At 40.8% G+C, this 14,863-nt stretch overlaps 3 protein-coding genes across 11 annotated transcripts in view; 2 read left to right on the plus strand and 1 right to left on the minus strand.

Annotated features, from left to right (window-relative positions):
• Nucleotides 1-63: 63 nt before the first annotated feature.
• The window catches only part of LOC139820201 (venom serine protease 34), a 32,868-nt gene continuing 18,068 nt past the window's right edge, over nucleotides 64-14,863 (minus strand). Inside the window, exons 2-8 of the mRNA XM_071790311.1 lie at nucleotides 6,281-6,498; nucleotides 5,798-6,019; nucleotides 5,492-5,690; nucleotides 5,000-5,200; nucleotides 4,718-4,869; nucleotides 4,478-4,634; nucleotides 64-4,398 (exon numbers count right to left, since the gene is read on the minus strand). Of these exons, the coding sequence (XP_071646412.1) occupies nucleotides 4,373-4,398; nucleotides 4,478-4,634; nucleotides 4,718-4,869; nucleotides 5,000-5,200; nucleotides 5,492-5,690; nucleotides 5,798-6,019; nucleotides 6,281-6,498 (1,175 nt within the window). The 3' untranslated portion in view covers nucleotides 64-4,372. The remainder of the gene's footprint in view (nucleotides 4,399-4,477; nucleotides 4,635-4,717; nucleotides 4,870-4,999; nucleotides 5,201-5,491; nucleotides 5,691-5,797; nucleotides 6,020-6,280; nucleotides 6,499-14,863) is intronic.
• On the plus strand, nucleotides 7,853-10,671 carry LOC139820198 (centrosomal protein of 89 kDa). 2 transcript variants are annotated; one of them, XM_071790308.1, is made up of 6 exons: nucleotides 7,853-8,122; nucleotides 8,236-8,489; nucleotides 8,578-9,185; nucleotides 9,250-9,737; nucleotides 9,820-10,072; nucleotides 10,154-10,671. In XM_071790308.1, exons 1-6 carry the CDS (start codon nucleotides 8,004-8,006, stop codon nucleotides 10,421-10,423), a joined length of 1,992 nt encoding a protein of 663 aa, XP_071646409.1. In that variant the 5' UTR covers nucleotides 7,853-8,003; the 3' UTR covers nucleotides 10,424-10,671. The 2 variants fall into 2 exon arrangements, with proteins under 2 accessions (XP_071646409.1, XP_071646410.1); XM_071790309.1 differs by having other exon boundaries at nucleotides 7,898-8,122; nucleotides 8,231-8,489.
• Shot (dystonin-like protein short stop) overlaps nucleotides 13,897-14,863 on the plus strand; it is a 100,280-nt gene continuing 99,313 nt past the window's right edge. For 5 of the 8 annotated variants that reach the window (XM_071790273.1, XM_071790276.1, XM_071790279.1 and 2 more), the window contains exon 1: nucleotides 13,897-14,045. The gene's annotated coding sequence lies outside the window, so the exon portion shown is untranslated. The remainder of the gene's footprint in view (nucleotides 14,046-14,863) is intronic. The other 3 variants (XM_071790304.1, XM_071790289.1, XM_071790303.1) reach the window with 1 other exon arrangement.

Below are 14,863 nucleotides of genomic sequence, written 5' to 3' on the forward strand. Positions count from 1 at the left end.
GGGGTGGAAACTATTTGAGACGTCGCGCAGCGCGATTTTTTTTCTTCCACGGAATATCCGAATTTCAAAGATTGTATAGTGTTCACAGATGTAATCCGGATCGCAATTAGTGCGCATCGAAATTAGTAAAGAAATAGCGATTTGATAAAAAATTATTATAAGCATCCCGATTAAATTTTTATATCAATCAACAGTAGCTCGCGCGATAATCCCATCCTGTCGCCGGCTTTTCAACGAAGGCCGCCGAGGGATGACGCCGAGAGCGCGCGCCAATGTAAATTTAGAGATAAACCGCCAATCTGCGTCATAACTCTTCATCAAAACGTTTCGCTAATTGTTTTCCGTGCGTATTCCCGTTGATCTCTTAGCGTTTCAAGATGATGAAATTGTTTTGCTTTGTCGCTTACGTTTCAGTCACGTACGTTTCGACACACGGCACGTTTGAACTTCGCGGGTCTCTTCGCAGGGTGGCGAGGGTAGTTTTAAACTGACGAACCGGTGCCATCGATCGGATTGTTGTTTCCATTAAGGGGTAGTAGAGACATATTCGGCGGCCGCGCAGCTTCCCACGCGTCATCGTTTCCATCGTAACCGCTTCGATCGAAAAGCTTCCGCAGCGTATCCTCGTAACTAGGCCTCCTGGGGGTATCCAAGAGCATCTTAATCCTCATCCGACTCACTTTATCCCCCTCGACGAAAAAAAAGCAATTTTCGCTGAGATAATTGCTTAGCGGATATTCTTGGCAAACTCATCAAGTTCACGTATCACTAAATATCTGAAAATGAATCGAAGGCGATTGAGGACAAAATAAATATAGCTTTACTTTTTTGGCTACTTCCATTTCTGTACCTTAGGTAAAGAATCGCATCTCTAGTTTTTGTCAAAATGAAGTTAATTCACTTTTTCCAATATACTATAGGAGCTTAAATTGTTATATAATGATAAAAAGTCCATTATTACTAAGATACAATGTTTAGAAAAAATAGTATTGGAAATTTTCATAGAAATTAAAAGAAACCTAATTTTTTCTCTTTTATATACCGAAGGTATGATTCTTTACCTCTATAAGGTACAGATTTATTGTAATAATTTTTATACGTATTACATTTTTCACCATTAAAAAGATACGTTGCCTTTTATTCCCTCTTGGCAAGATTCTTCAGATTCTTGGCAAGCTCGTGACGTCGGTGACCAAAGGTGGTCGCGATCACTTCGTGACGTCATTCGGCGCTATAGCTACCGTACTATCTCTAGAAGACAAAACGTTTCACGGGATCTGCCCCGAGCTTGCTATAAGCATAGGTACATAGAGGCGGGTCAGTCAGTAGCTTCATCGAGTTACGTAAGCGGTCGCGTAACCTTTCGACCTTGTTCTCGAGTCTTCACTATCCGCCGCTCCGTGTATCACCGTTTACCTGATTTGCATCGCGTAAACATTAATGAATATATATACTCGTACCCGTGTCAGTTGCACGACAGTAATGACCGTCGCAACGTTCCGCTTTCGGTGACCCGCGCCAAGTGAACTTCGATCTTCACGTAGGACGTATATATTATTGAAACTTTTAGTAAAAACGCAAAATGTTCGAAGAAGTAATTCAGAAAGTATTCGAGAAAATCTGCTTAGTTGTGCTTCTTAGAGCGTCGAACATTGAGCTGGCTAGAAATCCGATATTCCGCCTATCTTTCTTTTCGCCGATACACCTGCGCTGATTACGGCGCGCCAATGTCGCGAGCAGTGCTTGCATAATATCGCGCAAACCTTGGCGGCAATTTTCCACCTACAAATCAGTTTGGACGGCTAAAGTATTAACGAAGAAATATTGTATATTGAAAAATGCGAGTCTCTCGTCAGATTACTATATTATATACATAGTAATATATTATGTACATTATAATACATTATATATACATGAAGAAAATATATTTTGAAAAATATATATATATTTTAATAAAATTAGAGAAGATATATAATATATATATAATAATATTAAATATAACATTAAATTCCTAAGATAAATAAAATAATGAAATACAATCCGTATCATACATGCGATTATTTGTTTTCAATTTCCATTTGCAAGTTTATATTTATAAAATTCATGACGCTGCGTATTTACGTATGACGCACACAGCACATATTATATTCCTTCTAATAACATTTTGTACTTTTATGTCAACAAATATGTTATATATAGATTCCAACAACGTTCGCTACTGCAAATAATTCAAACGTTGAAATAAAGACTGTTTGGAATAGTGTTATACAATACGTAACGACGCGTGCACGTAATGAGCAATATATGTCCTTGCTGTTCAATGCACCGTGCTAAATGCGGTGGATAACCGAACGCTGGTGGTCGCACCGAATGACGCACAGGATACGTATGATATTTCTTCCTGTTTACAAAAGAAACCAGCTTTATTTTTCCACCACTACAGGAACTGAAACTTGCGTCAGAAGTGAAAAATTCACGGTGAATAAATCGTCGATCTCTCGTCTTTTGCCGGGCGTGTCCTTCGCGCGCAAAATAAGAACATAGGTAGCCAGGCTCGTACCTTTGCCATCCATCTAGCATCGTATATTTAAGTGGTTATACAAGCCCATCCTCACAATGGTCATTCAACTTCTTTCTGCGCCTCGGTCCAAAGCATTTTTGTACTATTATTCTGAATAGTACCCGTGTCGCTTGGGAATAAATGCGGATTATGCGAACCCTAAACCGGTAGCGGACCTATTTCGCCAAGTTCTCACGACGAAATATTCGATACTTGAGATTGAACAGTAATATTATTGCGTTTTAAATTTTAAATACTTTTTACAAAAGAAAGAATCAAAGAGAAGAAGAGAGAATATTATTAATTGAAAACATTTTCAATTTGTCGAATTTGCAAGGATACATGAAACAGGATCAACTAGACTATCTAGTTTTTTCTAAAATAAAATTAATTTTGTCCATAATTTCTTTGGTAATATATATGAAATACTTTAAATCGTTCTCTAAAAAAAAAACATTATCTCGCAAACAGTTTTTCACATTAGAGTTCTGTCACAATGAGAAGAATATATCTATTTGCGCATAGTATCATTGGGTCAACAACTATGTCAAGGATACATCACCGTGATATTACATATCGAAGAAATCAATTTGTTTAATAAATGCCACGATCACGAAACTATTATTATCAATACGCGTGTATTATCAATAAACGATTTGCTCCGCGAGAACACTCGATACGATAATATTTTTGAATGTGTAAAAAATATAAATGTTTGCATTTTGACATATAAGTAAGTAAAATAAAACAACATAGAAATTTTTACGAATCGATTTCTATAGCAAAAAATTCTTCGTCAGTCGACCGTTTCTTGCGGTCTGTACTTTTATCAGACTATTGTATTTTTTATTTATATTGTATATTTTATTTTTGTATATTTTACCTCTCGCAGTAAGAGCGTGATATAAATCTTCGGTACATACTGCGCCATGGCAAGTAAGCTAATGTGATACTACATTGGTCGGTGTAAGTGGACGCTTACCATAGACCATTCCCTCCCATAGACGGTTTCACGTCACATCCTCATTCAGGAATTTATTAATAATGAGACATTGTTTACGAGTCGTCAATGTTGATCCTTCTACACCATGGAAATCCCTATTAAGGACAATCAAAGTTCTCGTAAGCGTGCACAAGTATCTCGGGCGAAATAATGATGTATTTGAACTGTCGTACGCAATTTACGTTCCGTAATTCTTCCCAATGACTAAGCAAATCCAATTATTTTGGAATATCGTATATACTGGTATACTGATGTACGCGCACATGTCAAAATATATTGTAATAAATATTCGCTCGGAGCTATTTGCCACGCATCTGCTGTCTGTTATTAATTATTAACTATGTAATTCAAGAATATAAAAGAAATTGGAAATAAAAGAGTCGATGCGGTTATTAGTACGTAATGTCAAAAGATCTTATTGCCAATTTCTTTTATATTCTTATTATAATTGAGAGTCTTTAATTATTTCATTATTATGTAATTCAAATTGATATTGATTTTAGTATTTTGATTAATACAGATGAAATGTATTTTGATGTACAATATGGAAGATAAATCAGGAATATACATTTTAGTAAATTAATTAATATTGTGTATGTCAAATATTATCTGACCCAAAAGCACTATATAAATAATTATTGGTATAATTCTGAAATTGTACATGAAAATTAAATAATTAAATAAAAAAAATAATCTATAAAAGTATATTATCACGTATATTATCCCATACAAAAAACGCAGTAAATTAGAATGATATCTGAGATAATAAATTTTAAATAAATCCTTATATATTTCTATTTATACGCTTCTTATTCAGGTTTGCAGTAATCGGTGCCTGTAAGAAGATATAAATAAATGCCGTGGGATAAATAAGCTCTCAATGAGACGACGCGTTGCACACGTCATACACTTACCCGGCGTTACAGCTAAGATCCAATCTATGTATGTGCCGACACGCGTATTGATTCCTGGTTTATCACTGGCGCAACCGATACCAGAACTAATGACACCCACGAGAACCTCTCGCTTCGTCGTAGGATTCTGCCAAAGATCGGGGCCACCGCTGTCGAACTGTAACAAAAGTTGTAGACACGACGAATATGAATGCGTTCTTTTTCCGCGATATATAACTACTGTAATATTTTTTACGCTACCTGACACGCGTCTTTTCCTTCTGCATAAGTGCACAATTGACTATACGAAACATTCGGATACTGTCGACGACACTCTCGATACGTAATCACGGTTACCGTGACTTTCTGTAAAGTTTTAGACTTCATTCCTGTCCATTGTGTCGTTCCCCAACCTGTTTCGATCAAATCAAATAATCCAATCGGCACATCAAAATCTGCTATTTGCGCAACTTACGCGAAAACTCATAGCGTTAAATTATTTAACGCTAGACAATAATTGCTACTGCGATAATATTTCCTCACCCAATAAATCCACGTAACTTCCTGCGAAGGAATCGGACCGATGTTGAAACGGAAGGCAAACCGGCCCGACTTCTTCGCTGAAACTTATATCAGAATTCAACATTACTATGGCTATGTCATTTTCTAAGGATGCGTCGTTATAAAAAGGATGCACGTAAAATCTGGAAACGGTGTAGATGCGCGAGGCATTTGTATCTGCACCTGGAATGTTTAGAAAATTTCAATTGCTATAATTAAAGCACCGAAGAAGTACATAAAATATTTTTTTTTTACCGAATACATGAATTTTTAAGAGATAAAAATTGGTAGGAATATCTATACAGTTAAGATCTGCACAGGCATATCTGTGTTAATGTTTTACAATTTATACTTTGCTTAAATGTTAAAGTAATAATATAAAAATTGATAAACATAGAACAAAGCTATTTTCTTTGAAAAATTTGCTCTTGAAAAAATCTTCAAGGTTTTTTATATAAAGAAACAAATTTTTACCCGTGCTGAGATCGTGATCTCCCACAAGTACACCAACATTATTTGTCTGTCTGTCTGTCAAACAATGTGCGGCAGTTATTACGTGTCTTTCAGATATAATAGTCGCTCCGCAATATAATTCTTTTCGAAGAGGATCGACGAGACCAGCCATCATGGGATATTCGTTCACGCCAGTTTCCATACCTCCCACTATCTTTGTCTGCGACGAATAATTGAAATCAGAAATGAAAAATTCATAGAAGTTTCTACACACGCGACGTGTGTACACATGGAATCTTTTACATTCTAATTGTTTTTAGCACGTACCGGGTTTTTCCATCCGCATCTGCAATTATCATTCTCTATGTCATCGTCGATCGCTTGGAGTTCGCACAGGAACTTAACTCCCGACGACCAGAACGCGGTTGATAATTCAATGGTCATGAATTCTCCCGTCGATTCTACGCTAAATGTCTCGTTGCCGCAAAAAGAATAAGACACGGACTCGTTCACGTACACAGTCAGTTTATCTAAGGCGCATCTAAAATTCTGCGAAAAGAAATAACATTCTATAAAATATCGACGTAAAAACTTTGTAATTTATTTTTAATATTAATTCAACGAATGATTTAATATTAATTAACCCAACCTAACCAATAATTATAGTTTTAATGTTGCTTCAACGTTTCGAAGCTCGGAAAATTAAATTATTCCTTTCACGAATACGAATCGACAATTAGGGCAAAAATGTCATTCATTAATCATGTTCGATTCTGTTCATGTTTGATCATAATAAAACGCAAATCTTACCCACGGTACGTTGAAAACATTACACGTTAATCTAACGCGATAATCACTTTCCGCAAACCACTTGCAGTGTTGTCGACCGTTAGAAGCGTCGGGATAATCCTGATTGTACACGTAATAGATATCACCGGGTTTTAAATGCTGAGAATAGTTACAGCTTTGTTGAAACAAGCCGTTTGACATTATAAAACAGAACGACAGCTTCAGCGCGAACAATCCAACTATAAAAAGAACAGTTTTGGTTACCGACAGCTGTGCATATCATTACAATAAGAAAAAAAAAGATGCATTGTGTAATTTAAAAATATCATTTTTTAATTAATTATTATTACATTCAGTTTCATATCACGTATAAACATTTTAGACATTGCGTGAAATAACATTTTTTAGACAGTGTTTTTACTTTCGCCTGAAACGAGACGGTAGACGGTAGTAAAGAGTATTCGCACTACTCTGAAATTATCTCGGAAATCACAGTGATAATTAAAAGTCTGCTGCGGCCAAGTACATAAGAGTATTTCAAGAATAAATGATTGTGCAACGCCGCGCCGGTTGCCGCCAGTGCATGCCATATTACGCAACCAGGACATATTTTCCTCTAAAACGAGATCTTTCTATTTTGCTGTCCTCTTAATTTGTGGGAGGTATAGACATGTCTCCTTGGCAATCGAAATCAGATTTGCTACCAAATCGTCATGTAATGAAATAGCATTATATACGATTAACTAACAGAAATAGGCAGTCGTTTATGGAGAACCGCATTGCGGTTGTTATCATATACGTATATCACGAGTCCAAGAAAATGTATAAAGACATGCTACATAGAAATGAGTTAAGCTTTCTGCCAAAGTCAATAAGTCAATAGAATACTGATTACTCATCGATATTATTTATTGCATGAATTTCGAATTTCCGTGAAAACCTTGTAAACATAAAAAAAATCTAAATGTATATCGAAAATAATCAACGCGTTCGGCAAAATAAAATATTAAAAACGATATCTTCGTTTTAAGCGAAATAGAGCAGTCTGTGCTCGATCGCCATAATTATTATTACTGTTTTGTATATATGCGCATATAATATTGCGTACGATTTTGCAAAGTTACGAAATCCGCGCCGCAGGTACCGCCGCTGCGGCCGCGCGGCTGACAAGCTGTAAGTTTGTGCAAGAATAAATTGAACATATGTGTTAGGATAGTTGGAGCAATTTTATTATAAATGGCAATTCTCTCTTCTCGTCTCCCCGCGTCTACCGACGCGCTTTCAGCAGGCCCCACGTTGAATGAACTTGAATGGAAATATGCATACGCGCGCACATGTGTGCCGCGGTCTTTCATTGATTCGCGCGACGTACGTTCTCGTCGACTTAGGTCACGCTGGCCAAGCCAGCCGCTTGGCCGGCTTGACTGACCGCTCGAAGAAACTCGGATTTGTTGCCATCTAACCGCAAGATGGAAACCACCGTTCGAGCTCTCACGCGTTCGGCGTTATCTAGCTAGGAGCAGAAGGCCGCCGCGGTGCTCGCGTTTACCGACGTCCAACTCCAACTTGCTGGGCCTGGCACCTAGTGGCCTGGCAGCAGCCGTCGGCCGTCGTCGCTGGTTGCCATGGCGGTCGAAGTCATGGCTGTGATCAAAACACAAACAAACCGTGAGCTTCCTAAAGCCCGCTTTGAGTCGGTGCAATTCGACGCGTCACGTGTTTACGCCGGCAACGTCAGACTCGCATGTGCAGATGGCTTTGTAAGATTCCCTTCAGCCGTCTTCTGCCACGTGTGTGCCTTCGGAGCGGCCGCGGGCAATGCCAAATCGCGACGGCAGTGTCGACAGGCATACCAAAGAAAAGGTAGGTCGTGTCTAAAATGTCTAAAATGTTTCCACGCCTCTTCGTGGAGAGGTTTCTGATGTAATGGCATTCTTTGTTTTCTTACATTCGATTTTATTGTAATCGCAGCGCAGCAGTCGTAGGATCTCGGTTGTGGAAAATGAACTGGAGCCGGTGCATAAGCCACTACGTTATAGACGGTTTCATAGAAGACGTCACTCGAGAGTCAACGGTGAATTCGAGGAGTTGACGGATAAAAATGGAAATGGCAATGGTGTTGCACTGCCTAAAAAAGGTAGCAAGCACAGCGTTCAAAAGAAAATTGACAGATTGGTCGAAGAGAACCGGATATTGACGATGAAACTGGAAAGTTCCAACGTAAACCCTGGTAAGTTCTCGCTAATAATATACTTTATGATATATAAATAATATTTTTTGCTGAAAAGCAGTCGAGAAAGTATTCCGTAAAATTTCAGAGACTGTCGCTGAATTAAAAGAAAAGGATTCCTTAATGTCAAGAATTTCCAACAAGTACCACAAATTGTTAAAAAATCACGACAACCTGCAACAGGAATATGAGAAAGTAAATGCTCTTTTAACAGAACGCGAAACGGAATATCGTCAGTTGCACACGCATCACAAGAAATTTACGGAAGCTTTACAGAAGGTGGAGAAAACCAATTCCAATCTTCTGACGTTTAACCAAAGATGCAAAGCCGAAAACGTTCAGCTGAACGAAGATGTAGTGCTTCTTAAGCACGTGATATATCGTTTGAATGCAGAGCTCGAGAGATATCAAGATAAATTAAAAGAATCTGGACAAAGTGTCCTATCTAAAAATGTTAATGATGTATTAGATTTTAAGAGACCAGCAGACGATATCAAAACGGTATCGGAGTCATGGGGTTCGGTGAATACCCATGTGCTAGGTCCGCTTTTAGACGCCTATCAGGAGAGCCTGTCGGAGAAACAAGAGCTCGTGAATAAATATGAGGAGGACATCGCGAATTTTAGTGCTAGGTGCAAAGAAGTTGTCATGGAGAACGAATGTATGCAGAGCGAAATGGAGAAATTGAAGTCAAAGGTATTCTATTTATAAAAGAAGATTATTGTGCACCTTACAAATTATTGTAGTAAAAGTTTTTCAGTGTACCAGGTACGCGGATGAAATCAAGATGATATCGGAGGATGCCGACTTGCTCAAGGAATTGAACGAGTGTTACACGAGGCAGACTGCTCACCAAAAGCAAAAGATACACGAGATCCATTCGTTGTACGAACAGAAAGTGGAGGCAATGTCATTTGACAATAACAGACTTCACGAAGAGTATCTTGGGTCCAAGACTGAATTAAGCAATCTTCAAGGGAAATACGATGTTCTTCATAAGGAATACGAAAAGCTGCAAAACGATAATACAAAAACAATGCCTGTTCATGTTCATAATGCTGCCGTTGAAGAATGTAGAGAATTGTTTGATAAATTGAAGCGTCAATATGAAACCGAGAAGGAAAAACTATCTACTCGCATTAAAGAATTGGAAGAATTCTACGGCCAAAATAAAACGCAACTGGATGTAGTTACGATAGAAAGAAATCAGTTGAAAACGTTGAATAAAAGCTTCGAGAAGCGTTTCAAGTGAGTCTCGTATTAATGCGTTACAAATTATGAATTATAATTGTGATTTATATTATTTATTCCGTTGCTTTTCTTTTTTTAGACGTATACAGCGAAAACTGGAGCATTTTCAAAAAATTGCACATTCCATGCAAATATCCCGGGATTCTTTTAAGAAGCAGTTAAGAAAGACTACGCTATATTGCGAAGAGTTATTCGGCGAATATGAAAGGATAGCCGCCGAACGGGATAAGTTAGTCGCACTTTTACATGAAACAGAAAATGAAAATGCAAGCATTCATTTTCTTGGCGATACTATTACTCAACGAGTAGGCCACCTAAAGGAACAATTAAAGGTGCATAACAAAGAAAAGATTCGTACTAGATACATCATTTCTTATCGATTTTCAAATAAAATATGGTCACGTTATTATTAGGTCGTACACGAAGGGGCCAAGCAACAATTAGCGCTGGCAGAGAAAAATATGAAAGTGCAGCAGCGTGGGGTGCACCGGATGAAAGACGAATACCACCGAGAACTGCAACGCTTCAAGCATCTGCTGAAGCAAAAAGAGGAAACGATCGGACGACTGCAGAAAGAGATTAGCGCGACCCGCGAGAACCTGGAGCTCGTTTGGAAGGTCACCGCTGCGGACAGCAAGAAAGTTAAAGGGCCGCAGAAAAGCGCGAAGGTTCAGCACGTTTAGTTAAGCTTAGAAATGTAAAATCTACGATGGAGGTGTAAAATAAATTTAATTCCGTCCCTAACGTCGTACAAAAGACGCGATAAAAAAAAAAAGCACAACGTACAATTTACACGGTCTAACACTGATTCATCTTAGGAAACGCTTTGTCGGCTGTAAACGGAAGCTAGTCATTGTACAATATACGTGTAGCATTATGTGTCAAGCGCGACCTTTGTAATTTATTATATAGATGATTACGTAAACGGTAATTACGCCATTTTCTTATTGCCTCCTCATCCAGATCGAGCATGTAGCAAGATATCGGTTTACGTCACGAATTTAAAAACGGTGCCGGTTTCGACCGGCCGGATCGTCGAGATAATGTATTCCGCATGATAATGACACGTTTCTCGTGTCAAATATATCCGAACGCGCTCATTCAGCACGCGGAGGAAACGGCAGATTTATCGATAGTATCACCGGCTTTATTTAATGGTGACATCAACCGGCAAAAGGTTTTGAAGGTTGCCGTTGGTGTGACAGTGGAATTAACGTCGGGGAACCTGCGGCCCCGCGCGGCATGAAAAATTGACGTCCCCCACTTATAGGAGTGATCTCACGTTCCATTAATATTAACATGCAAGGCGCGTAAGTGCGCTCGTAATCGCGTACGTATCGCACCTTGCGTTCGCTAAACGGCTCTTTGCTAATTGCCGGACGTTTTCCTCGAGTGCAGATAATCTATAAACATTGACTTTTACTCCGATATTGCTGACGATACCGGCATACATCGAGAAAACACTTCAGATATTATAACGCTTGATTCTTTGTTGTACCTTTTGCTGTCAAGTCGTTTCTAGACTAGATTGAAAAGATTACACGGGCATCTTCGCAGTTATATTTATCAGTTTCGTAGCGAAACGTTAATATCAAAAGATTTTGCGCGCGAGACGGTAAAGTCTTGGTGATCGTCGAGATTCTCGGCGATACCGTTTACGACGTGCGATGAAGATCGCCGTGTCGTGCACCAACATCTCACAGGTAGAACATAAAACTCATGACATCATGATGGCGTCATCACGACGTTATTCATCACGTTATTCCACTATCTGGACATGTTAAAAAATGCGCGATTTTTCGTAGAATTCTGAATATTTTTTTTTTTAAATAATGATCTTCTGAAGAAGGAGCAGAGAAGGCCCTTTATGTGCCCCCGCATGTTTTCAGTTTGGACTTCATAAAAGAGAGCTCGCGGAGCATTGAAAAGTTCAAAAAGTTGCGTTGTATAATATAAGGTGCAAAGCTGCGCATTTAAGAGTTAAATGACGAATAAAGTTGAAAATGATAAATAAAGATGAAATAAAGTCACGATAACGTCATCATGATGTCACTGTGAGTTTTATGAGAACATAAAATCCAGGTAGAAACCTCGAACGTACAATTTCGCTGTTGGCGGCCTCAACCTCTGCGTGCTCGGAATCAATCGAAATCCTCGCGCATCTCTCGCACCTTATCGCGTCGTAAATCAATCATCGCTCAATCATATATCGTACGTATATCGCCATTTTCTGTAACTAACTATGCGCATCCGTCATAAATTTCTGTACAGCGGTAATTATAGGCGCTTGAAATCGCCACTTTAATTTCGCACGTTTTGCGCGTCGTAATTGTACACTGTAAAATTCGTAGTGTCAAATTATAATCAATTTCAGTCATTTTCAACCGTTTTTATAAGTCGCCATTGCACTGCTCCTACTCAATATATCGTTAATTTAAAACAATATTAATTTAACTAAACTATAATGGAGTTAAAATAATACTGTTTTGTGATAAAATACTAAATTTCGACACTCGTGGTATAGTTAAAAATAACAAAATGTTATTTGACTCAAAATATTGATTCAAATTTCATCTAATATTTAACAGAGTGTAATGTGCAAAACGGCTAGAAGCCATAATTATAATACGCAGAATTGTAATTAATCATTTTCATTTTTTATAAATCTCTCAGATGAGGATAAAGAATCTCATATATGAGAATCATTAAAAATAGACAGTGTTCTCTGCCTTGAAAATCGTGTTCTACTGTTTGGGCTCTCCTTCTCTCTCTCTGCAAGAAAAATTGTTACCGAAATTACATTCTCCTGGAATCGTATTCGCGATAAGATATTTATCAGAAAATTAAGAGCGGTTGTCTAAAAGGAGATGGAGGCATTAATGAAAGATCGCCTAATCTTCTATCGCGCGGCTCGAAGGACTTCGCCGTATATACTTCGGCACTTCAGCCAACAGGGATTTGCTTTAACGCTACCGTGTAGACTCGTGACGTCACAAGAGCCGCGAGAAAGAGGCTGAAGGCGTTAAAGCTAATCGCCGCGCCGGTTACGTCGCACGCCGGTTACGCGCGACGCGCATATTAATTCCAAAAACTAGTTCTCGCGCAATGTATGCGTGACCGACTTGAACTTGAAGCGAAGGAGTACCGCGAGAGGAGCGTTTCAACGAGCGTGCCGCGATTTCTTTTCTGCTGAGGGCGAGACGCCGGCGCCGAAGCGAGTTTTCGACATTGCAATGAAAGAGCTGATAAGAAACTCGTGTCGCTTGAAGTAAATTTATCGCAAGTAGGTTTAAGTAGCAATTCCAGTTCTTGTCATATTACTTATAGAGAACAAGACCACGGGATCTGCCATAATGCAAAAAGTACAGAATACAAAATACGAGTTTTTATAAGACACGAATAATATTATTAAATGGCATCTCAATTGATATATCGTCGTGTTATTTATAGACTAGAATAAAATATAATTAGAATAAAAATAGACAGAAACAGATAAACAGAACGAAACATCAAATAAAAATACGCTCATTAAAATACAACGTATATTCATGAACAGGCTCCCGAAGTGTCTGAAGTTCGACGCGAATCGCGGCTCGTCCAAGGTGGGCTCTGAAGTATCGATCGAAACATCGCGCACGGCGGACGATTCGAAATTGAATGTTCGCGGCACGTTGGTGGGCCGCCCCTCAACGTTCGCCGCTCGTGCGTTTCCGGCGCGGCCTCGGTCGGGCTCGCGCGCTCAGGCAAAATGTCGTCTGCTAGGCGCGTCGTCCGTCACATTCGTCCGTGCAACCGGGTCGGGCGTTCGTGACGCGAAATTCGTGGCGCGCGATAAGGCGATAATGCGCGGAGCGCGCGCGCGCCGCGCTCGCGAGTAAGACGGCGGTGTGTGACGACGACGAGTGTGTGACCTGTGCGACTGTGCCGTTCTGTGGCGACCGCCGCGCGCGTCCGAGCGCGTTATCCCGGGTGGACCGAGCGGACGCGCCGCTCGCCGGGCCGAGCGGACGAGGAGTGCGAAGTCGCGTCGTCGCCCGCTGTACGAGGGGCTCACCCGCGTTCACCCGTTGCGTTACCGTTCCCTCCGTTGCGCCGCCGACGGCGGGAAACAATCGATTTTCGCTCGTTTTTCCCCCGTCCGGACGAGGGGGGGGAGGGAGGGAGGAGGGATCGCCGGCGACTCTCGGATTCCCATTCACGGCCGGCCGTCGCTCGCGGACGATGCCGCCGTGAGGAAGCGGCGCACCACCACCACCACCAGGAGGCGAGGACGTCGCGCGGGAGGTGCGACGGATTATTTTCAGCGTAAGCCTCTCTTTCTCTCCCCTTTTTCTGCCCTACGCCCGCGCTCTCTCTCTCTCTCTCTCTCGAGCGTCCGTTGACGCGTCTTTCTCTCTCTCTCGCTCTCTCTTTCCCTTTGCGCGTGGCACGCGTAAATCGTCGCCGTCGCGTGGCTCTACCGCCAAGTACCGCCTGCAGTTAACGCAACGCTCCGAGCGTCGGCGGGGAGGCGCGGGAGGGGAACGGCGCTCCGCTTCGCGAGTACGCCGGAAGTATGTAGAATCCTCGTTACACTTGGCGTGCGGCTAGGTTAGCTGACTGACGAAACCGCGGCGGCGGTGCGGCGTACGCGGCGCCACGACGTGTGTCTCGATTACGTCGCCGACGGCGACGGCGACGAGGCACGCGACAAGTGTAACCCGTTCTATCCGTTCTCCCCGAATTCCGCGAACCCGTTCGCGATCGCGATTCCTCGATTTCCTCGTCTCGTCTCAATCGCGGAGACCCGTGTGTCGCGATCGCGTTGCGCACGCTCCCGACGCGTACTCGCGCGTAATCGCGGTTATATCCTCGCGAAAGTGCGGAAGTGAGTGAGAAAGAAAGTGCGGCAGAGTTCCTCTCCGAGAGTCAATGAGGAAGATCGACTATGGAAAGTCTACATTTCGATCGATATTTTCCTCATTCCTTACCCCTTTCGCGCTCTCTCTTTCTCTTGTTTTTAATTGTATTATGTTGCACCATTTAAAATACGCGTGACGGAGGGGCAGAGATTTAGGACGTTGATAAGGACGAATATGACTAATCCCGCTTTATTTCGCGTTTGTTGCGAGAACGCAGACGTT

This window comes from Temnothorax longispinosus, chromosome 10 (genome assembly GCF_030848805.1).
Source record: "Temnothorax longispinosus isolate EJ_2023e chromosome 10, Tlon_JGU_v1, whole genome shotgun sequence".
In the NCBI taxonomy this organism is placed as follows: domain Eukaryota; kingdom Metazoa; phylum Arthropoda; class Insecta; order Hymenoptera; family Formicidae; genus Temnothorax; species Temnothorax longispinosus.